Here is a 24,039-nt window from a genome sequence, read left to right on the forward strand (position 1 = left end):
CCACCACTAAGATGTTGAGAACATTACTTCACTTCTTCAATATGTGCACTTATATTTAAACTCCTGCTACTTATATTTTCTTCTTTGGATGTGTACTTATTCGATTTTAATTTTACATGTGGCTACCATCATCTGACAGCTACTTCAGTACTTTCCATTTATTACACTTATTTTTTTAATCGCTGCCAGTTATTTTTTCTTCCTTGGATGTGTACTTATTAGACTTTTACTTGACAGGTCGTTGCCTCTATTATTAATATGAAACCCTAACCCTGACTTTTCTACCGTCATCCGACTTCTACTTCATTCCTTTCCATTGGTTCCACTTCATTTATTATTAGACTGCTTCTCATCTTTTATACTTTGAATGTGTACTTATTAGATGTTTTTATGTTAATAATGTGTGGTTGCCACTTTACTTAATACTGTTGTATTTGTATCTTTACTGGAACTATATCTTTGCGGAATCAACGTACATCTCCCCTCTGATTCTGAATACAACGTGAAGACTGCAAACCCCATTCTTGGTTTGAAATAAGTCTCTAACCTGACGAAGGAGCGTGAGGGCTGGATGCTGTTGATGATGGGGTCTTGGTTGTAGGTGAACCGCACCGGCGCGTGAAGCTCCACCGAATCCACCGTCAGCTTCACGGGTTGTTCGGAGAGAACGGCGTGTGGAGGCGTCTTACAGGTCAGCATGGTGGAGGACAAGCTGAGGGCGGAGGTTAGGACGAGGGTTAACACATGACATGTTTTGTTATGTTTTAGTGCAATGAATGGTAGACATTCACCCCTGTTTTTTTGCATTTGTCTTAAACCCAAGTAGTATCGTAACATTTAACAAACTTAACTTACCTTGCGTAGTAACTTAAGTTATGTTACTATGTAGCGTCCTTATTTTACCCTTAATCACAACTTTTCCTTTGCTAACCAAATGTCACATACTTAAAGTTACGTTTACCAAGTTTTTGGAGTCTAGCGAAATACCTTGCATCTTGAAAAAAGACACTAAAGGGATACCAAGTGTTTTATAAATGACAAGCAGCCATATTTGACAAAATGTTCTTGGAATTACAGTTAAGTCAAGACACATTTGAGCATGCGTACCAACCAATACATCTACACTATTATCCTGTACAACCTCCACAATTGTGTCGAAAAGACAGAAAACACCACAGAAAATATAATAGACACTTGACAAACACATTTTATCTTGTAGAGATGTTCCTGTTATGCAGTTTGTGAGGCAAAGAAAATGAGTTAGAAAAAATAAATAAGACTGTAAACTGACCTCTGGATCTTACAGGCTGCTTTCCCAATCATCACTTCTCTCTTGTTCCCAGAATCCAGGAAGGCTCCTCTGATGGTCAGCATGGTGTTTCCAGACTTTGGTCCGAATGTCGGGAAGATTTCACTGATCACAGGGTCCTGGAAGCAAAGACCACCAAGACACATTCAATATCTCTCATGTCTTATGTTTGGATTCTACCAATTTGGCTAAAAAGCGACATTTTTACATATGGGACTCATCAAGATAACATGCTGATTCACTTTAAATGTTGTCAGACAAACACAGGATACACAGATGTTTAAAGGTGGGGTAGGTAAGTTTGAGAATCCGGCTCGAGATACACTTTTTGTTATATTCCATGGAATGCTCTTAACATCCCGATAGCAATGAATACATTAAATGCTTTGACAATAAAAAAAAGTCATCTGTGGAAGCCGTATTACTGTAAAAAGCACGACCAATCATCTGAGCCGGCCCGGCTAAAATAACTGGATGGCCTACCTGCCTGTCAGCCTTCCATCTGTGCACAAACTTATCTCGTGCCCTCATTGGTCATGTGCGCGTTCGTGTGTGTTGGAGGAGGGGCTCTGTAAGGAAGTGGCAGATTTTCTTGTGTGTTTGTTTGCGGGGGTTGACTACTCCTTTTATCTGGAGGGGAGGCTGTGGCTCAGAGGATAGAGTGCTGGACTTCGAATCAGGGGATAGCAAGTTTGAGTCCCACTGCAGTCAGCATGTCGTTGTGTCCCTGAGACACTTCACCCCAAATTGCTCCTGTGGGGATTGTCCACAGTACTGAATGTACAGTATGTAAGTCGCTTTGGATAAAAGCGTCTAACTAATGTAATGTAATCTGTGTTGGTGTCTTAAATGTAGGACTTTGTATTGTACCATCAATATCGAAACACAACAAAGATAAGAAGGAAAAACGTAATTCTTACCACAAAAGTGAAGCCCTCCATCGTGGCCACCATATTCCCACTGGTGACCTTCACTGTGTGTCCTGACGGGGTGAAGTTCCCGCTGAACACGGGGGAACACTGCATCTCAGTCCACCTAAACACAAACCCCCCAACAACACACAGATCAGGCATTATACCCATTATACCCTGCCACAGCCAACAAGCATTCATCCTAATTCAATCATCTCCAGCCCTGCAGTAAACGCACAAAGAGGCAATCTTCATCTGGGATTGGGAAGGTTGTTTTTTTATTTGTTTCCAGCCAATTTCTAATGAAGTTGTTTGGGCTTTTGAATGGGACATTGGGAGAGTGGAAAGTCTGGATGCAGCGACTTTTCCCAGCAATTTTTCAGTTAGGGGAGTCATGTGTTGTGTTGCAGGAGAAAGAGGGGGCTTCTTAACATTCTTGCTTCAACACAATAACCCCTGTTAATCTCCTGCCTTCCCCCTATAGGACGCCCGTGTCCCTTTATCTCGTAAACACACCACTTAACACACACTCTGCCTCTCTATGCCTCTCAAATATGGCTTTCCCAGATACTGTGCGGAAAACAAATCATTATAGGACAGCATTATAACATTGCATGCCGATATACAACAACACACACAGGCATGGTGTGTATTCAGCAAGGCGTGACAAAAACACACACACACACATGCACACACACCTGTTGATACTGTCTTGTCTGGGCAGTTTGCAGGGAGCTCCTGCCACCTCCACCGTCACCACAGACCCCTTGAAGTTCTCCGTTTTGTCGAATCCAAAGTTTCTCCCACACATGGTCACTGTTGTAGAACCTCGTATTGGTCCAGAGGTTGGAAAAATCTAAAGTACACACGAGAAAAATGTAAGCATTATTTAAGCATTAGTGTCATTGGTGGCAATCCATACAGATGAGTGTCCTGACATTAGACAAGAATCTCAGAAGATAACATATCATCCTTATAGGTGTTGTATAAAAAAACAACCAAGCATCCTTTCTTTAGTGAGTTACAGCTCTTTTTAAAATGTTGCCTGTTAAATTATTCACAGAGTAAGAGGTGTTTTTACAGGTTCCTGTCCCATTAAGCCACTTTGTTCCATTAAGGGCGGGGTAGGTGGCATCTTGTTTAGTTTTTTACATATGGAAACAGTCTGACAGCATGGGGTGCAACATTCAAGTCAGAAAGAATGAACACCACCCACACTGAGCTCAGTAAAGTCTCACAGAAAGACAAAGTGTTAGATAGGACAGTGCTGCTGTTAATGAGGAAGGAGCATGACCTTCAAAAATGCTAACTGTAGAGACTCGAGCATTTAGACATGCAGATTGTGGGTTCAACAGACGCTTATATGAGCTAATATTTTAAAGGGGCCCTATTATGCTAATTCTTAGGTTCATATTTGTATGTAGTGTCTCTACTGGGACATGTCTCCATGCTTTAATGTTCATAAAGCTCTTTATTTTTCTCACTGCCTGTGCTGCAGCACCTCTTTTCACCCTCTGTCTGAAACCAGAGCCCAGTCTGCTCTGATTGGTTAGCTGGCTGGCTCTGTTGTGATTGGTCAACCACTTGGAGATGTCCTGCCCCTTAGCCTATCACGTACAATGTGTTGGAGCACTAACATTCTACATTACCACATGCCCTTTTTACTCTCTTAGGGCTTAAACACAAAAAAGACTGAAGCTAGTGAGTAAAAGTATTGATTTACCCACCATAATTATCACCATGGTGACTAACTGTGGTTACCTTAGTGATGACGGGTGTGCAGTAGTCCTGGGTCCAGAGGGAGGGGCACTGATTGGCTCTGGTGCAGCGTCCATCACACCAGCCACATTCCGTCACCCGCGACGACAACAAACAGGAAGTACAGGTGGTCAGCTGACCACAGCCGGGGCCAATCAGAGGGACTTTAGTGATCTGGAAAGAGGAAAGAAAAGTCTGTAGTGTTAATGTATTATCTCACACACAAGCAAAGTGTTTCCCCTCAGAGATAATTGGATTAGAAGCAGAAAAAAACGTTAATGCTTGTGGCAAGCCTCCAGGAACGTTATTCTCTTTTATCTGTTGGCTCTTCTCTGTTTATCTGCTTTTAGTAAAAGAGTGTGTGTCATCATCTCGCTAATGCAAGGAATTTGTACAGATTATGTTCTTGTTATGATTGTTCCATCTTCTGAAGGGCTCAGTGTTAAATGAGTGGAATATGGTCGCAAAAACAAGTCAAATTCAAGTCCATTTAAAAGACAATCCAATGCACAAGGTAGGGTTAGTGCAAAGTTAAAATGCCTTTATTCTACAGGGCAATCTAAAATTATGAAACTATGAAGACCCATGTTAGTCGCAATGGTTTGGCAAGTCTTCACAAGAGGAAATAAGCCTAGTACACTTAAAGTATTTAAAAAGGCAATGATCAACACAAAGATCTAGCAGTGTTTCCAGTCCGTCTTCTTTATGCTCTTGTTATTCTTGAGATATGAACACAGGACATAAACTACCAAATGTGTAGCAATGGAGCTACTGTACATGGCACGTTTTTCTGAGACTCTACCCACTTTGTTTAGGAATAAATAAAGGTGATTATTATAAGGTGTTTCAGCCCCACCTTGTTCCCAGTGGCCATCAGCAGAGATCCTCCTGAGCCGTCGGCCTCCAGCAGAGCAACGCTGGCCGAGACGGGCTGAGAGTCCAGATGCACGTTCACATGAGGGGAGGCGAAGCGGGAGAACAGCACCTGAAACATGGAGGAGAAGTCATTTAAAGGTCACCTATTATGCAAAATCCACTATTTCTTGTCTCTTCTACATCAACATGTGTCCCCTCTTCTTCATGTCTCTTCTACATCAACATGTGTCCCCTCTTCTTCATGTCTCTTCTACATCAACATGTGTCCCCTCTGTGGAAAGACATTCTGAAAGTTTCAGGAAAAAAGATTCTCTCTCTTTTTGTCCTGATCCATTTATATAAAAACCTGTCTGAAAATGAGCTGATCAGATTTTGGCCACTTCATGATGTCATAACAATGTTTTGGCTTGTGTAACCATTAGCCAATCACCAACCATTTATCATATTTATATATGTTTAGTAGCTCGTTGAAGTGCGCTCCAAAATATTTGTTGATCTTGTTTATTGGTATTTATTATTTTTGATATTATTTATTTAAATGTAGATATAAATGTATCATTTATTTTTGTATTGGTTTTTCAGTTGAATTATACGCTCAGGGAAATCAACAGTTAAAAAGATACTGTTCAAATTATTATTTGTATTTTAAAGTTCAATAAATGGATGTTTTCAAAGTCATGAATAATCGTATTTAATAATCGTGATATCAATTATTGACCAAAATAATCGTGATTATGATTTTTGCCATAATCGCACAGCCCTACTGCAGTCTAAGATATTTAATGTTTATTCACAATAAAACTGATATTTTTTTAAAGTAAAGGTCAGCTAAGGACACCTGGTTAGGAGGATGGATTTTGTCACCGCTGTTTCACCACCGTTGTTGACTTAAGAACATTTCTATACATCGTAAGTTGATACAGACAACGAATTACATTACAAGGAAAGATTATACGGAGTCTTTTATTTGACAACAATAGATCCACAGCAGCGCCTGAGGACAAACAAAGCCTCGATGATCGGAAAGTGGAAGACATCGACACGTTTGTTGGCGCTGAACCAATGAAGGATCCAGTGGAATATGATCCAGACTGTGTCAATCTTTCCCAGTGTATTACCTTTACTGCAGCGTTGTATTAAAGTTAATTCATTACAATGTTTACTCTTCGTCAGGTGTCAAGGTCCAACGGATCTTTCTCACAGCAGACGTTTTTAATTGTCATAGCAGTTATGGTGTAATTGATATCATTAACTATGCGTCCGTTTATTTTAGGTGTGTCAACACAACATGCCCGTGAGAAGGCATAATGTTAGAGTGTGTAATTAGTTACAGCCATTACAAATAATTAATCCATTAGTTTAATATGTTTGGCAAGTAAAATGTCCACCCTGGGCTCGGTTCATAATCAATCCAGATGATGTGTCATTATAGGGGTCGTTTTTGCCAATTTGACAGCATCCTGAACTCAACTCAAACCTTTTAGCAGCGACCAGCAGCTCTATAGTTTGCTCTGCAGGCGGTAGGCTAGTCCACAAACATTAAAACAATATTTGGCGGCTTCTTTTTTCGCCCTAGTAAGCCGAGAAATGGAAATAAAGTGTTGTTAAAGTTGTGTGTGTCTGAATGGATGAACACAACGATGCATGCATGATAGTTTTTGCAGCGTTTGCATGCAAAGCAAAGCGTATATTCCATCTTTTGTTATGTTCTCAAAGTTATGAAGTAAAGTGCATTTTATCCGTTTAGCTGACGCTTTTATCCAAAGCGACTTACAATTACCAATTACAGGCACATTCTCCCTGGAGTAACTAAGGGCTAAGTGCCTTACTCAAGGGCACACTAGTGGTGTTGTTCCTGGCGGGATTTGAACTCACAACCTTCCGATCTTCAGCCCACCTCACTATCCATTAGACCACCACTACCCACTTATATAATGTCTGCTTCTTCCTAATAAGGCAAATAAACACGTTTACACTTGACATCTCTGGACATTTAATTCTTCGTTTTCTTTCCAGTAGTTTGATGAAAAGAATATCCATTTTGATCTCCGTGCTTTAAGGCAACCATTTGATCAAGGCATGTTAAAACTACCTTAACAAACACTGGAGACGCTCACAATCGATTCAGTATTTTTCGTGCAATTAGTCGAATTTGAAAGCTGTAAAATTGGTCTGGCAGTAATTCAGCTTCTCCCTTTACAAATGCCTGCAGACACAAAGTGTTAATGTTTTGAATGAACTGCACTTTATTTGAGTTGCATAACTTTCTGTAACCTAAAACGCAGTAATACTTACAATTTGAAGAGACACATTCTAGTAGAGGCTTTAAATTGAGCTGTTAACTTTCACTATAGAGATGGTTTTAATTGAGAGAAGACAAAAGGATGCACTTTATATCCTCTTCCAACTTGGGTGGTGTTTCAGGCACATACTGGAAGTCGGCAAACTTGCAACACACACTCTCCATCTATCACACTTTTTTACTCACACACACACACACTTTTGTCTTTATCTCTGCAATCTCCCACATGCACACAAACACTCATCACGTACGTAAGGCGGTATTATCACAAATCACACACACACACACACACACACACACACACACACACACACACACACACACACACACACACACACACACACACACACACCACACACACACAACACACACACACACACACACACACACACACACACACACACACACACACACACACACACAACACACACACACACACACACACACACACAACACACACAACACACACACACAACACACACACACCACACACACACACACACACACACACACACACACACACACACACACACACACACACACACACACACACACACACACACACACACACACACACACACACACACACACACACACACACACACACACACACACACACACACACACACACACACACACACACACACACACACACACACACACACACACACACACACACACACACACACCCTACTTGTTCTCTCTTCATCACACACAGTCAACACACCTGGAACAGCATTCATCATTTGCGGTTAAGATGCAATTACAGGGCCCGGGAGCAAACAGGAGAGAACTGGGTCTCTAATGGGCTGTGTGGTTGCTCCAGTTACATGAAGCCCTCTGAATTATACCATCCCCCTATCACACACACACACACACACACACAAATAGATACACCCACACACACACGGATATCTGCAAAGTGACTTTCTGCAGAAACAAAGGCGCTCTGCAGGGATGGGACTTTTGGTATGCGTGTGTGATTCCATTAAATACTCATAACACTCTGTATTGTGAACTTTAAATGTGATTTTGTTGCACTCCGCTCGCCCTCCTTGTTTCCCGGCTTCATTCCTCCCACTGTTTGAGCCTCATGATCAACGTTAGCTTTGTGACAGCGAGTATAATGGCAGGCTTTCCGCTGGGGACAGGGCCATACAACAGGCATCTCTCTGGAGGTAATAGCGGTGTAAATTACAGCTTATTGTATTAAGCAGGCGGGGGGGAAGTTTGGCCTCTAAACACGGCTTCTGTGTTATTCCCACAGTGGCCCAAGTGAAGCCGAGGGAAACACTTCCTGAGCCAGAATGGAGTTCATTGGGGGGGAAACAAAACTATTTTTCTGTCACTGACTCGACTCCTTGTTCCACTCACTGGGAACAACCAGGAAACTGGAAAACATGAAAAGTTGACAGGTTATTTTTTAACGTACTAACAATGAAATGAGCTGCGGACAAGGACTACCAAGTCTTGCAATTCCTATTGTAGCTAATCTTTGGGAAAGAGCAGGTGGTGGAAGGGTTGTCAGTTCAAATGTACGCCTTAAAGAAACTCAGGGTAAGTGAATGAGAAACTTCGGTCACACCAGGATATTTGAGAGCCGGCTAATACATCATTCCAGTTCATTACACCTTGGGTCATTTGGCGTATTTCCGATCAGTTATAATAACATTTGAGCCAAGAAAGAAGTTGCTGCAATCAAGGAACGAGGTGACCTGGAAGTACTGGGCCAAAAAACACAAGCGCTCTCGCCCCAATTGTAAAAAAAAGATCTAAAAAGTTGATGTAGTGACTGCCCGACACACATTGGCTTATGGTGAACTGTTTTGAAACCTGGAGGTAGCAATTTGGGCTGTTTTTATCGTCTTTTTTCTTTATAAAGTAAAATAATAAGTCTTGTCTGCTGAATACACCAGAATACCAGTATTTAAAACCCATTGATTATGAGGCATGAGCCGCTTTCACACCAAGTACTTTGCCGTACTTAGTGCCCAGCACTTAGTGCCAGCACTTAGTGCCCCCATGGAACTAAGTACAGATCGTGTTCACACCGGAATAAGTTCCCTGAGGGAAGATTACGCAAATGAAGCCGCTGACGTCACTTCTTCTTCTTCTGCTTTGGGTTTACTGGCAGGCCGCAAACCACTTCACGGCGTATACTGCCACCCGAAGTCCCCGGCCGGAAGTCCCCGGAGTTGGGGACTTCCGAGTAAATCGCCAGAACGCCGACACCTCCTCATCTCCACCGCTCCCATGTTGTTTTTTGTGTTGCCATAAGTTATTCTCTCTCCGTTGGTGCGCTGGGCTAATGCTAATGCTAATAATGCTAATGCCAGCAAATACAATGGTGGCTTCACAAAACTTTTCATAGTTTTACGGGGTGTGGTTTGCAATTCGCCCAGCCAATCAGAAATGTGTACTTTTTTCTCCCCAGGATAGTCCCACCTCTCTTGCAGGGACTAACAATGGGGGTAAAAGTTCTCTGAACTAAGTTCTCTTTTTGGTGTGAACGCAAAATTCCAGGAACTATCGGAACTAAATGGGAAAAGTACGGGTAAAAGTACTCCGGTGTGAACGCGCCTAAGGGTACAGGAAGTGCTAATATGCTAACTCATTTCCAAGTTCAGGACTCATTCCGGCACTGCTATTTAGCTGCTAGGATACAAAATTGTTGAGAATGTGACTGGAGAGTAAAATCTAAATCACTGTTAACTATTCGGTTTCTTCCCGAGGTATTTATCCTGAGACATCTTTCTTACTTTGTCTCTTAGTCTGTCTTTTTTTGCTTCTAGTGTCTCTATACTGTATCTATAAACTCAATTCAAATAAGAAATGAGTTAGTATCTGTTTCACCTGCACGATCAGACTGAAACCTCAATCCTGCAGCAATCAAGATCACTTTATAAACACTAGGAATATGTTTAACCGTAGTTAATAAAAGCGTAGAAGCATCAGTGTTCAGTTGATTCTGTCACACATCGCTGTCTCCCCTCCCTCTCGTCTCAGTTGACAGGCAGAACATATTTGATAGAGTGGAGCGGCTGAACAGCTGCTCTGCTCCTCTAAACCCCTTCAGCTCAAACAATGAACTTCAGCCAATTCAGCCTGCCACAAAAACAACAAAAAAGAAAAAGGGGGGCTTGGCGGAGTAAGGAGGAGGGGGGGGGTGAACAGTAGAGAAAGTTACAGCAACAGCTGCACGGGACCCTCGGTGAGTAGAAAATGTCGTGAGAGAGAAGTGTCAGCGGGGCCCGGCGTTCACCATTAACGTGCCGTTCAGCTAGTAAGCCTCTCGCACCCCAACTCCATCCACCCCCCGCCCCCCAACTCCATCCCTCACTGCAGCTGTCGCCCCTTTTTTCCACGTCTCTCTCTTGTCTTTTTTTCTTTCCTCCATGCATGTCTTTTCATTCTTGTGTTTCAAAAACACATGAGGTAATTCAGCTTTTACTCTGCGTGCTTTGTTCCATGCACTGTTGTTTTTGCTCCAGCAACACAATGTCCCCACTGCACTTTACTCTGCAGCTGGAACCATTGCATGCAGTACACACAGAGTCAAATGTATGCATTGATGGACAAAAGGAGTGACCATCATAAAGGGGAGGGGGGGGGGGGGAATTCACACTCTGACATCTAGCTACAGTAGTCATATTAAGTTATTTAAGTTGGGTGCCAAAATGCTTTGTTTCACCCCGATGGATAGCACTTCTTCGCAAATAAAACAATGCAAGTAACATTCAAGAGGCCAAATCCACATTTCAACTGCAGGTGCACCGGTACCAAAATCTAAGTCACGTACATTTTTTAAAAGGTGTTCTAAGAAACGTTCATATTTCAAGCAAATGTTGCCTAATTTTAACCTTCAAATGCAGAAAAATGCTTACTTGAGAGAGAAATCACTGCTTAAAAGGACAGTATAAGCATGAGAAGCTTCCCTGACAGTCTCCAGAAAGTTTTAAAAGCTGCTATTATTGTCAGTGCTGCATTCAATAACAACTTGCATTCAATGCTATTGCTCAAACGATCTTGACAAAAAAGCAGTTTTAGCAAGAAAGAAGAACAATTGAAGAAGTGAAAGGGATTTTGCTAGGTATTTATTTTAAGAGAATGGTCTGCAAGCTGATTTTTAAATGAGGTAAATGTGATAAAAGTGCTGTTTTTGTGAGGAATTTACAAGAAAATTAGCTCAAAGAGGAACTTCATTATTGGTCCACATGATTTAAGCTAAAAAAGTAAAGTGTAAAAAGTTCAACCAGGTTCATAGATTTCTGTTTTAGCAAGCCATGTCTTATCACAAACACAGACAAATCCTATATACAGAAAAGTGCAAAAATGTGAATACTCGTCACTTTCCAGCCCTAATGTAAGTTATCCCATGACTTAAAAGTAGTCCCATGACCTAAATCCCATGCAGCAGTATTGACAGGTCATGTATGACACGTTGAAAGCAGCTGACAAGCGACCAGGAGGGCGTAATCCACTGTTGGTTTGTACAATGATCGGCCAAATGCAGTGTTTGCTCAGATGGCAGACTGGAACGAGCGTTTTTTTTTTGGAGGCTCACTGAGCACAGGTCAAAGGTAAAACAATCGTGCAAACAGAAAGGTCCTGGTGCTCGGTCATAGATTCCCTCAACCTGCCTGAAGCGGAGGCACCTGAATGAGTGTGTGAGGGCGCGTTCTCTGCAAACATACCAACATCCTGCCCAATTTACATGAGGAATAAGAGAGGAGAAACCACAGTGCCTCAGGCTGTCTGTTTACGCCTAACTGCTAGTATTTCTCATGCAAATTGGGTTCCTGCCAGACCTAAAAAGTCAATAAAAGACAGATCATCGTCACCTGCCGACGTCATCAGACTCGTACATCTTAAACAATGTATATACGTTTTAAAAGAGGGGTGTCCAAACTTTTTTCACCGAGGGCCACATACAGAGAAATATACGAAGGGCTGGGCCGCTCACTAGAGGTATATCGCCTCATAAGTTCAGTTATAAGTTAGCAAACTCAATCAACTGTAGGTAAAGTATGCTTGTGAGTGTTGGCAGCTCATCCCTTAAAACAGAAGCCTCAGATTGATTATAATAAGGAGAAATAGGCAGGGTGTATTTCAAGCTTGTTATATAAATAAGTCATTGGGGTTTTTCCTTATCAACTAAGATATGTTAGAACATGTTTCCAACTTTAATTGACTGCATTTATTTGAAAAGTGGTTTTATTAACACATGAATACTACTGTGTAATATATGTGTACAGATATATTTAAGAAGTGCAATATAAGACAAGCACAAGTTTCATTTGTGGGCCGTGTAACATTATACTTTTTGAATTTGCTGAGGGCCGATTCAAAATGGTATGCGGGCCGTAGTTTGGACACCCCTGTTTTAAATCTCCCATCATAGAAAAACGCCCCTGCACATCAAATCAAGTGCTCCCAAAACAAACCCTTCTCACCTGAATGTGGCGTCCATCGGAGGTGCCCAAATACGCCACAGCTCGGCCATGGACTGTTACCACGGTGATGGATGTAACCAAGGTGTTGGTCAACTCTTTCTGCCAGTACTCCAGCCTCTGGACGAACTGGGTCACCTGCAGGCGGTACGTGCTCTCTTTCCCTTCGTTGATTCCCTCATGTGGGTCGCAGTCGTCTGATGAACTCTGCAGAAAATACAACAAAGGCATCAGGTAAAGATTGAAGGTCAACCCTTTGAGAAACTCTATGAATCAACCTATGATAATAATGTATTAACAATGTCTCTGACACCAAACAATGTCTTATAGAATAGGTTCCCCCTTCAATTGGAGATACAAGGTCCCATGATTGAATAATGTAACACTGAAGCCTTCTTAGTTGCACCTGTCGATCCTAAAATGAAATCCAGAGTCAATCCTGGATCAGGTGTATTTTAAAGGGTCTTCAACATATTGTTTTACGTCGCTGTAATGTTCTGTTGAGACCAAAAGTGATTTATTTTTTTTATTGTTAGATTAAAGCCAGAATTCTGAGAAAAAGTCAGAATTTAAAGTCAGAATTTTGAGGAAAAGAAAGTCTGATTTCTAAAAAATATATATTGTTTATTCCTTTCTCCACGGATGGATGGGGGAAAACCGGTAATGATCCTTCCGCAGGTTCACCTACGGAAACCTTGTTACGACTTTTACTTCCTCTAGATAGTCAAGTTTGATCGTCTTCTCGGCACTCCGCCAGGACCGTGACCGATCCCGGCGGGGCCGATCCGAGGACCTCACTAAACCATCCAATCGGTAGTAGCGACGGGCGGTGTGTACAAAGGGCAGGGACTTAATCAACGCGAGCTTATGACCCGCGCTTACTGGGAATTCCTCGTTCATGGGAAATAATTGCAATCCCCAATCCCTATCACGAGTGGGGTTCAGCGGGTTACCCACGTGTTCTCAGAATTCTTAGTTTAATTTCAGAACTCAACTTTTGTTCAGATCTCAATTAAATGTTCATATGTGGCCCTCATCCTCCGTGTATAAACTGTATATACGGATAAGAATAACAGTGGAAATGGTGCTTCTTATTGTACATGATATCAATACAAATCAAAAACCTGGAACAAGCAGTGAAGACCGCGACACATTTTCAAATAATGCACACTTTTCTTGGAATCGTCAGCCAGATTGGATCGCCCCATCCAAACACTGCTCTCCTGCTTGTTATATAACACCATGTTGAACTATCTGCTTTCATATCTGGCCCGACGGGGGAGGGTTAAGAACCAAAACCTCCTAAGCCCCCCTTAGCCACTCTTTCATCAGGCCCTGCTCGTAATGGAGGTCTCGGCGTGGTTGTACCCCGAGGGCGAGCATACGCGCTTTGTTGAACAGGAGTTTTTGGGGCGGCAGGATTTCATGGGAAACAGCGAAGAAGACGTTCGTGCTGTTATTCATTCCATCAAAAATGTAGTTGAGGGACAGTGCACATTGATTTAGACTTTTCTGTAGAGTCAGCAAGGAGGGTATTTGCAGAATAGAAGCTCACAATACAGAAATAGCTAATAAACAAACAACAACAAAAGATATTACATAGCAAGAAGATAGCCACGGGTTAAAGCAGTACAGTAAGACCGTTTTTGTGTAGTTTAGAAAGTGTAAGTGTTGACAGCTGATTCCTAACCAACCATGTTCAAATGAGTTTTAAATAAACTAAATGTGGCATGTTCTGTAATTGTTGCTGGGACGGAGAAGGAAGAATGACTAAAATAACTTTTCCTGAGTGGGATCATTCTTCCGCACTTGAGGACCTAAAGTCTCCACGGCTCCACTTTTTGGTTTTGAAACGTCGCTGGGTCGTGCAGATTGTTGTGTCTGCAGTCTTTGGAGCATACAGTGGGAGTAGAGACTGTATCCAGAGTCTGATTCAGGGCCTCTTCTCGATCCCCACCCCTCTCCCCTCTCTCCCCTCTCTGCCTTTTCACTTGCTTCGGCTCTTTTGGTGTTTAGTCATGGCCTCCTGTCCCAGCCTCAGGTTTCATTAATTATTAATGACCCACAGGGTGGCTCTTAAAGGTCCTTGACCCGACTGCCTGACCAGCCCCAGCTTTCTGTTGTTTTCTCAGCTTCAGTGGATGATGACCTCTCCACTGAAGGACGGGGGAGGGGGGGGAGGAGGGAGGGAGGGAGTACAGGTACAAACTTTATGAAGACCTGTGGACGGCTCCTTTCAAAAGTGTCTCTCAGAGCCAACTTCTACATGCCTCACTTTCCCCCAGCTGTGGAGTGTAACTGTTTTTACTGTAATTAAATTCAAATTTGAGTTGATTTTTTATGTTACTTAAAGAGGACATATGTGTATGTAGTGTCTCTACTGGGACATGTCTCCATGCTTTAATGTTCAAAAATGTAGAGCCAAGAGCATTTAGACATACAGATGATGGGTCCAACAGACGCTTATATGAGCTAATATTGGGAAGAAGCCCTATTCTACTCATTTTCAGGTTCTTATTTATATTCAGATGTCTCTCCTGGGACATGTCTCCATGCTTTAATGTTCAAAAAGCTCTTTATTTTTCTCATACTGCCTGTGCTGCAGCACCTCTTTTCACCCTCTGTCTGAAACCAGAGCCCAGGCTGCTCTGATTGGTTAGCTGGCCGGCTCTGTTGGGATTGGTCAATCACTTAGAGATGTCCCGCCCCTTAGCATACAAAATACAATGTGTTGGAGCGCTAGCCAATAGAAGCACAAGTCTTACAAAGTGATGTCACTATGCTACTGAAATAAACCAAAAGTATTTTCATGCCAATACTTTGTGAATTGTAAAAGCAGGACTTGTACTAACAGAGTATTCTTTACAATTTAGCATCACTACTTTGACTAAAGTTAAAGATTTGAGTACTTCTTTCACTACTGCTTTCCTCAGAGAGATGTTTTTGACTTTAGTTTTGATCGTTTGTTTAATTTTATAAACTGATCTTATTTTAATCCTCTACATGAAGAAATGCCTGGGCCATTATTTGCGGTTCATTTGCTGCATCATTCGTTTAGTGTTTAAGCTCGCTTTGAAGATGAGTAATAAATCAGGTGCTTCTTCCTCAATGACCTGACATCGCCAAGATGAAGGGAAGAGACAGCTAACTGCAGACCTTGTTTAAATCAAGAGTCCTGAAGGTCAGTGGCAGCAGTCAGAGCCAACGCTGGAGTCAAACTCATTGAAAATGTGGAGAAAATTGAAAGCTGGCTGAAAGGTTGGATGTTTTTATGCCAAGCGCACAGCTGTGAGGTGGTGCAGCCAGCTGTGAGGTGGTGCAGCCAGCTGTGAGGTGGTGCAGCCAGCTGTGAGGTGGTGCAGCCAGCTGTGAGGTGGTGCAGCCAGCTGTGAGGTGGTGCAGCCAGCTGTGAGGTGGTGCAGCCAGCTGTGAGGTGGTGCAGCCAGCTGATCTGCACTGAATTACTGCACATTACAGAGAGCGGAAATAGCTCAAAACAGATAAAAGTGACGGTTAAATAGATTCAAGTTGGATAAAGTTAAGGCCACGTAGGAAAAGATGAAGTTTGATGGGTTCGATGATGGCCTCTGATGTGTGAATCTGTGTGTGTTTCGGAGGGAAAGTTACCTTTACCTAGCAATCCAGCGTGAATGACGATCTATTTTATCTTCAGCACAGATTAAGAAAGGGGAAACTGCCAAGACTTCTCAAAACTACAACAGATAGACACGTCATCTCTATGGAAATTTCACCACGCGGCTCAAGAAACAGACCCTGGACGGATTATTTCCAGAGCAAACAAACTGGGATGTTTGTTGAAGCGGAGCAGGTCGATGGGAGGGAGAACGTGAAAAAAAAATAAAGGTCTTGGAGGCATTCCTCTGCCCCGGCTAAAGGTATTCCCGAGGATCAAGGCAATGAAATTGGACAGTGGAAAGGCTGTTTTGACAGGCTCTGTTTGAAGCTCCGCTGCAGTTATCCATGGCTGCTTTTGGCTCGGAGAGAGAGTTTTTTAGGGGACGACACACTGACCCTGACAGAGAGGGCAACAGGTTCTCCAACAAAAGTAAAGTCTTACAAAAGGGAGAAGAAACTTGAATATATATATTGTTAGTGGCCAGTGATATACAGTAAAACAAATTTTGACAATCAGGAGAAATACAAAAATTAAACTATTGAACAAAGCAAGGAACACATATTCTCTATTATTGATCTTAACATTTGCGTAATGGTGGTTTTTTCGAACATTGCAGCAGCTTCTAAACCAGAGTAAGGACTACAAAAACTCAACATTTTGGGGCGGTACGGGTACAAATTGTATTAAAAAAGACTGATCTACTTTGTAGGTTAAGTTAAATCATGACGAGTTGATTATGTTTATTAAATATTTATAACTTTGTCCTTTTCGACCCTCCCTTCGGTTACGAAAAGACTGAAGCAAAGTCACTTGTGGCCTTATTGAAAAGATACAGTAGGAGAACCTGTAGACCAGGGGTGTCAAACTCAAGGCCCGGGGGCCAAATCCGGCCCGCGACTTCATTTAATGTGGCCCGCAAGAGCTTGCAAAGAATATAATACGTTTATTATACGGTTACATGCCACTTTACAGAAGCAGGTTGCCCATAAACTACATGTCCCACAATGCATCTCGTTTTGTGACATGCGCACTGAAGAGACTTGCAATTATTTGCCCTGGACTTCTGCTTTCAGACGTAGTTAATTATGAAGTTATTACCCTATCCGATAATAATCCAATTCAGAGGCAATAATGTAACATAATACATTATTTTATATATACATTATATATTTATATAATTACAACCGGCCCTTTGAGTGCAACCATAATGCTAATGTGGCCCGCGATGAAATTGAGTTTGACACCCCTGCTGTAGACAGTCCTTGAAACACTTTTGAAATAGAGCATAAGCAAAAGATCAATCATTGAGTAAACAAAACCCCCAGTTATGTCTTTTAATACTGATTTCATTGATGTTTAAAGCACATGTTTCAACTTTCTTGCATTCATCTTTTGGAAGATTTACGATGCTGGCAGGTGTTGCTGATGTTCTACATCTTTCGGGCCGTTTTGTGACCGTGTTTTCCAGCCGTAGAACAGGCACCGTGGGGCAGAAACGTGAAATATTGTACACCTTTTGCCCCATACTTAACCAGCAGCCATTGTCCCCCAAACAACGGCGTGGCGATAGGGTTTCCGAGTCGTGGGGCTCCTAAACCCTGCGGCACTGCTCAGGAAGAGTCAAGAAAAGGGGGTGAAAGGTGATCTGCATGCTCTAATGTCGTGTTCATACTCTCACTGTGGCCCCAGGGTCCTGTGTGAATAGACACACTAATGCCTGAATTATGAACCGGGGACTGGGTTACCAAGAGAGAAGGTTTTGCATACAAACACTGTCTCTGCGGTGCAAAAATAGGGTAACGGCGCTCTTGCTAATGTACAAAAATACTCAGCGTGTTGTGGAGGCTTAGCCAGAGTTAGCATGCTTGCACACATGCACGAAGTCTGTCTGGTGGCTGGACGCTCAGCTGGCCCTCTCTCTGGAATAACAGACCTTTGACCCCCGCATTGCACCAGCAATTGTGCGTCCAGACAGCAGGGAGAGGTTTGGATGTCGTCGGGGTGTGTGGAAATGACATTTTTCAGAGAAAGTGAAATGCAAAGGCATGTAGAGCGCACAAATAGCTCTGTGTGTGTGTGTGTGTATTGTTGTGGACACACATTACATTACCCCACCTGGACATATAGGGTGCACGTTACTCTGCAACCTGACTCTCAGTGAATGTAATGACCGTGAAGTGTGTGTGTTTAAGTACGCAGGTGGCTTCTCGTACCGAGTGCATGGAGCCATGTGTTAATGTGTGTGTGCGTGCGTGCGTGCGTGCGTGCGTGAGTGTGTGCGTGAGTGTGTGTGTGTGTGTGTTGCTGTAGGGGACTGTCAGGGTGTTAGGGACCCCGACGCCAGGCAGGACGACAGCTTCGTTTGTGACTCGTAAACAAGTCCAAGAGGAAACCAGGGGGAATAATATGTGGAGTGAAATAAGAAACATAAAATACCGAAACTGACTGAAAGTAAAACATTTGACTAAAAGAGGGACATATTTTTATTAAATAACATCTGGAAATTGATGTTTGAAGACCCCGTAGGGAGGCAGTTCTGATAATATTTTTGATTCCACGTTTGGACCGCTTAAAAAGAGAAAAGAGTTCTGAAGAACAAAACCAGAGCTGTTTTTTCAAGTTTATAGTTTGGGACACTAAACTATTTTACGTTAGAGATGGGTATCAATAATTGGTTGTCTGGTTTCTTAGAATAGCATGGCCCCCTGACTCTCCATTCATTTTATCAATACTTGCTGACAGTTGCATAAGTTTGTGTTTCATGTTTTAGTTTTTTTAGGGGCAACAGCCAAAATAAATAAATAACCAAATGCTTGGATGCATTTCACAAGAGTAGATGACAACAGGGCAAGTTGTAACAATGGCAATATGACAATTTCATCCAAAGGGGAAATATAACACAATTTGCCAAAGCATTTGTCAACACAGCATGCCCTTAAAGTGCAGGACTGTCATTTTTTATGTCGATACTTCATCTGCATTATTAATTGTTCTACTGCGTAACACAAAACAAGAACCCTCACACACCACTGACAGAAGGATATGTTCTTGTTGTGCACAGATACTGAAAACAAAATCATGCTGCTTCAGGAACATTTTCTCTGTCTCTCCCCCTTTCCTCCCACATTTTGCCCACATACTCCCCTTCAATTCTTCTCTTGACTAACCACCTTCCTCTCTTTTTTCTACTTCCTTTACCTCCCTCCCCACACAGTCTTTTCTTACAGTTAAATAATCTATTTGTGTGTGTGTCCTCCAGGCTTCTCCCACACAGGAACAATGCAGCTTCCAGCCTCTTGGTGCTACTAAATCTCTCTAACTTGTATGTAACCTGGCTGTTTGAATGATGATCCTGCTTCCTATAGCTCCTCTGTCTCCAACAAGAGACTATACGATAACATTTCTGAGACCAGCTAGGGATGATTGGTCATCACTTCTTGACACTACGACTGATTTTCCTACACAGTCTCAATGTATTTTTCTCCTCTTCTTCTCGTAAAACGGGGATTTTTATCATAAAGGACTGCTGAGTTTGATGATCGGGGGCCAAAAGACACTATTCCTGCCCTGTCTGGGAACTTCTACTTAACAGCAACAGCACATTTTTTTTAAATGAGCTTTCCAGAGTTGTCCACAGGCTCGGTCAGACTGACACAGTAGCTAACGTTACAGTCTGCAGATCAAAGCGAATTATAAAAAGGTCAACTCCTTCATTCTTTCCAGCATTCGCAGATAGGGATGAGATATTAAAAATTGTTCACATACTAAACTTATTCAATAAGACATATTTTCCGTGGTATTTTCATAACAGATGGGTCGTTTCTCCTGCTGATGATTGATATAAGGTTACGTCCATGCAGCTCTTATCCTAGGTGTTTCATAAAAGCCCCTGACATATGAGATACATTACACCATATAAACCCGGGCTTGTCATGCTCGGCTTGCATTTTCCGCATGAGACGTACAGTAAAACGTTCCCACCGGACTCGCACGTTTCTCCCTGACTTTTATTTGTTGAAATACTGAGGTCACATCGATTGACGTGACATCTGCTGCGAGGATGCTGTGGAGGGGACCCTCGTGATGCTCATTACAGGCGGTTTGTATTGTAAGTGAGACAGGATAGTAAGCTTATTCTGCTATTGCATTTATATAAAGGTGACCCAAAGGACCAATGTAATTCTTTGTATGTTCATCATCAGACATTATATTTGGTCTAGCTTGCAACTAATACATTATTATCTCTTGCTAAGAAAGATAAATGGACAAAGAGTCACCACTAACTCCCACTGTACAAAAGTGTAGCCAAAGTATCCCAGATAAAGGAGCTGCCATCTTGAGATTTTTGCATCTTTTGTGATGTTTCAATTTGGATACTCCACTGACATGTTGTGCACTGTGAACAATTGAACAGTATGTGAATTTTCAACCATGTAGCGTTGTGTGAAATTGAACACTGCAGCTGTGCCCTCACAAAGAGGGACAATCACCATTGTTAGCTAGCTTGTTAAGGATAGCGCTAACCAGCTAGCTAACAGCAGCGTTATCGTTCGCAGTAGCAGATGATTACAGACCCGTCAATTAACCCCTTAAAATTAGCAGTTGCTTATTTTTGACGCCAGTAAAGTGATGTAAGTATTACATATAGAACAAAACCCACATGTTTAACTGTTATTTGTGTATTACTGTGTTTACCAGAGCAACAGTAATCGCAGCTACTTTTGCTACGTAGCCAATATAGCAAACTGTGAGTGTAATAAGTGTCAAGTGTGTCAAACTCAACTTTTGAAAGTTATCAGTGCACCATCCAGGTACTTGTAGTGCATGTTGCTATACTTTGCAATGGGATGGACTAATGCCTTCAAAATAGCACATTTAAATACGGCATTTCAGACACAGGTAGAGTCTGCACATTACTGATTGGGGAGTGGAGCAAAACGTTGAAAAGAAGCTCCAGAACGCGGTCTACCTTACCAAAATTATATATATTTATTAACATGTGATGGTATTCAGTTTTATCAGGCACATTTTGCAAGTTAGACGGTATGCAGGAGCCTATTTGCAACTTTTGCGCTACTCATTTCTCTCCAATGCACCTATATCATTGCCATTACCTCGAGTACACACTGCTTTTTATAAATAGTCCCTGGGTGTAAAGGATCTACAGGCATAATGGATGATTATGAATGTAAACACCCCCCAAAAGTCCATCTTAACACTTTCTGATGGCTCAGTAACTCAATGAGTTTTGACACTGGATCATTTTCAGGGTTCAAATGAGCGCCACGTCTTGCTTTGCTTTTTCAGCCTGCACATTATTCACTCAGGACATTATTTAAGAGAATTAATGTCTTTCTGAGGTCTGATCAATTTCCAATCTGGCAGCGGAGAGGAGCCATCAGTCGTATTTACTGAAGCAGCTGCCTTTTCTACATGTGCTCTTAATTATAGAAACACATGGATGTAAAGAAACAGGCGGTGATTTAGTGTTGAGGCTGCTTCGGAGAGTTAGCACCAATCATCAACATGCATGACTTTATTAGCATTCGCGTAGCCCTCTCCCATTGATTACTTCAGTCAGGGGGGGGGTTTAAAAGTACAGCTGCTCCTGTGTTTATAGCCAAAACAGCTTCACTGAATATGTCAAAATAATGTTTCCTTTATACCAAGGAGGACTACATCAACTCGAAGCAGGGGTATGCACATAAGTTATACATCTTTTCCAAACATAATCAGCCAACACGGCTTTCTAGCAGTCTGGAATAATCAAATCCACCCACCGGTGCAGACACTTGGCAGCATCTTCACAGTAAAAAGTCTCTCTGCACAGCGAAGATTTGACTGTGTGCAGAAATAGCAAAAACAGCTCCTCAGGCCTTTTCACTACCATTTAAAGCAGGCTGCCTTCATGACTATAAGTGGCTCTCGCTGCTTCCCATTTATTTTCCAGTTCTGACGGGCAATTTTCTTTCTCTGAGACAGATTGAACTGCGGGTGCCTTGCTCATACATGAGGTAAGGCAGGGGAACGGCAGCTGGCGAGCCAAAGCCCAACAGCAGCCGTTAAAGAAGAGCCAGATAACCTCAGGTTGTAAACAGCACTTGCTTGCACTTCTGCAGAAAGGCAGCTTATCAAGCGAGGGTCAACATAAGGCCTCGGTAAGATGAGATAACTGGCAGGTAAAAACTTGTGTTTTACTATAGCAGATCTTAGATCAGAGACAGAGGGAGAAAAGAAAACAAATACGACAGAGCGCTGGCGACAACATAATATCTAAAATATAGCGCCGTGGAAGAAAATGTTCCTCACAGAAAATGTGCTTTTTATTGCTTGGTCCCTTTTCTCCAAGTGACACATAAAAGCAAACATAGTATTCCAGCAGCTTTACCAAAAGAGCTAAATATACAGTATATCATTGAAATCCCGTGGACACACAAACAGCCAAAACCTCATCAAAAAAACGTCAGTAAACAGACAGGGTTTTTTATAGAAGCGGATCTTTATGAAGTCACCATAAAACATTTCACTGCATGTCGTGACAGCTTGCAGGTGGCGGCCATTTGAGTCTCAGAGTCTCCACTCACTGCATGACGAGGCAAACAAAGTCTTTCCTCAGGGAGCCGATCATGAATGCATCATTGTGTTACTTTTTAACACTTGTAAAACTCCTGGAAGTTGGCATCTGTTTTTTTTGCAGCATTGCTCAACCTCCTTCTCTCACACTTGTACGCATTATATCAAAAGATCTTCAGGGACCGGGCTCTGAATAATTTTGCTGCATCTGCTGGCTCTTGCTTATGGAGCCATCAGGCCTGCAGCCAGAGTGTAATGCTCAGTGGAGCAACTTAGTAAACTCTCTTCATGATGAGGGCTTGGTGCCATGTTTTACTTTGAGAAACATGCAGGCTTGAGGTGTGTGTGTGATGCAAGCCAACGTTAACAATGGATTCTAGACTATAGCCTACTGGTCATCATTCTTCCCAGAAAAAGAATAAAAACAACAATTGAAAACTTGCAGAAGATTTTGTCTAAGCTTAAAACTAAAAATAGTCAACAGTTGTTTTACTCTCAAGACGTTCAGTTTACTACCAAGCAATCTGCAGAGGCGTTTTAGCGTAAAAAAACAACTCATCCCTCTCAGGTTTTAGCCTGCCTTCTGAACTATGATCCACTTCTTCCCATTTTTAACAACTTAAACCAATATACGCCAGATACAGTAGCTACCATCTAGTACACTGTCATGTTATGCAGTGTCTACACTTGTGTAGTGTGTGAATTATGACCGTGTAGTGTTGTCTCCTATAACAAACGGCTGCTGTGGCCTAGCTAGCTTGATAGCTTGATAGCTAGCTACTAGTGTAATTGTTTGGGGAAGGAAGATAGATAGATTTGGGAAATTCTTTCATCACAGAAGCAGAAGTGTGTTCAGACATTAAAATACAATACTTAAAAAAGTGGAGAAAATAATTAACAATTACAAATAAAATGAAAAAATGGAAGAAATTACATCAAATATAAAAAATATAAACAAAACAATATAAAAATATTCTGGATTAATAAAATAAAAAGTCAAAAATACTACAGGTTGTCATTACAGACCGATCAAATAACTGATTCTGTGTTCCACTAAAACTAAAATTAGTCAACAGCTGTTTTAGGAAACCACTTTTAAATTCACTCAGGGCATTTCTCCTACTACCTAACAAAGAAATCTGCTTAGTCTTTCAACCGTAAAACACATCATTCAGTTCCCAGAAAATCCACTCATCCCTCTCAGGTGTGAGCTTGCCTTCCTC

The 24,039-nt window shown here is 42.0% G+C and overlaps 1 protein-coding gene across 4 annotated transcripts in view; it reads right to left on the reverse strand.

Annotated features, from left to right (window-relative positions):
• Window positions 1-24,039, reverse strand: part of met (MET proto-oncogene, receptor tyrosine kinase) — a 90,284-nt gene that overhangs the window by 47,197 nt on the left and 19,048 nt on the right. For all 4 annotated transcript variants that reach the window (XM_034149111.1, XM_034149109.1, XM_034149108.1 and 1 more), the window contains 7 exons: window positions 12,610-12,813; window positions 4,835-4,963; window positions 3,982-4,152; window positions 2,919-3,076; window positions 2,230-2,344; window positions 1,292-1,428; window positions 548-712 (listed from right to left, as the gene is read on the reverse strand). In XM_034149111.1, coding sequence (XP_034005002.1) covers window positions 548-712; window positions 1,292-1,428; window positions 2,230-2,344; window positions 2,919-3,076; window positions 3,982-4,152; window positions 4,835-4,963; window positions 12,610-12,813 — 1,079 coding nt within the window. The remainder of the gene's footprint in view (window positions 1-547; window positions 713-1,291; window positions 1,429-2,229; window positions 2,345-2,918; window positions 3,077-3,981; window positions 4,153-4,834; window positions 4,964-12,609; window positions 12,814-24,039) is intronic.

This window comes from Trematomus bernacchii, unplaced genomic scaffold (assembly GCF_902827165.1).
Source record: "Trematomus bernacchii unplaced genomic scaffold, fTreBer1.1, whole genome shotgun sequence".
In the NCBI taxonomy this organism is placed as follows: Eukaryota; Metazoa; Chordata; class Actinopteri; order Perciformes; family Nototheniidae; genus Trematomus; species Trematomus bernacchii.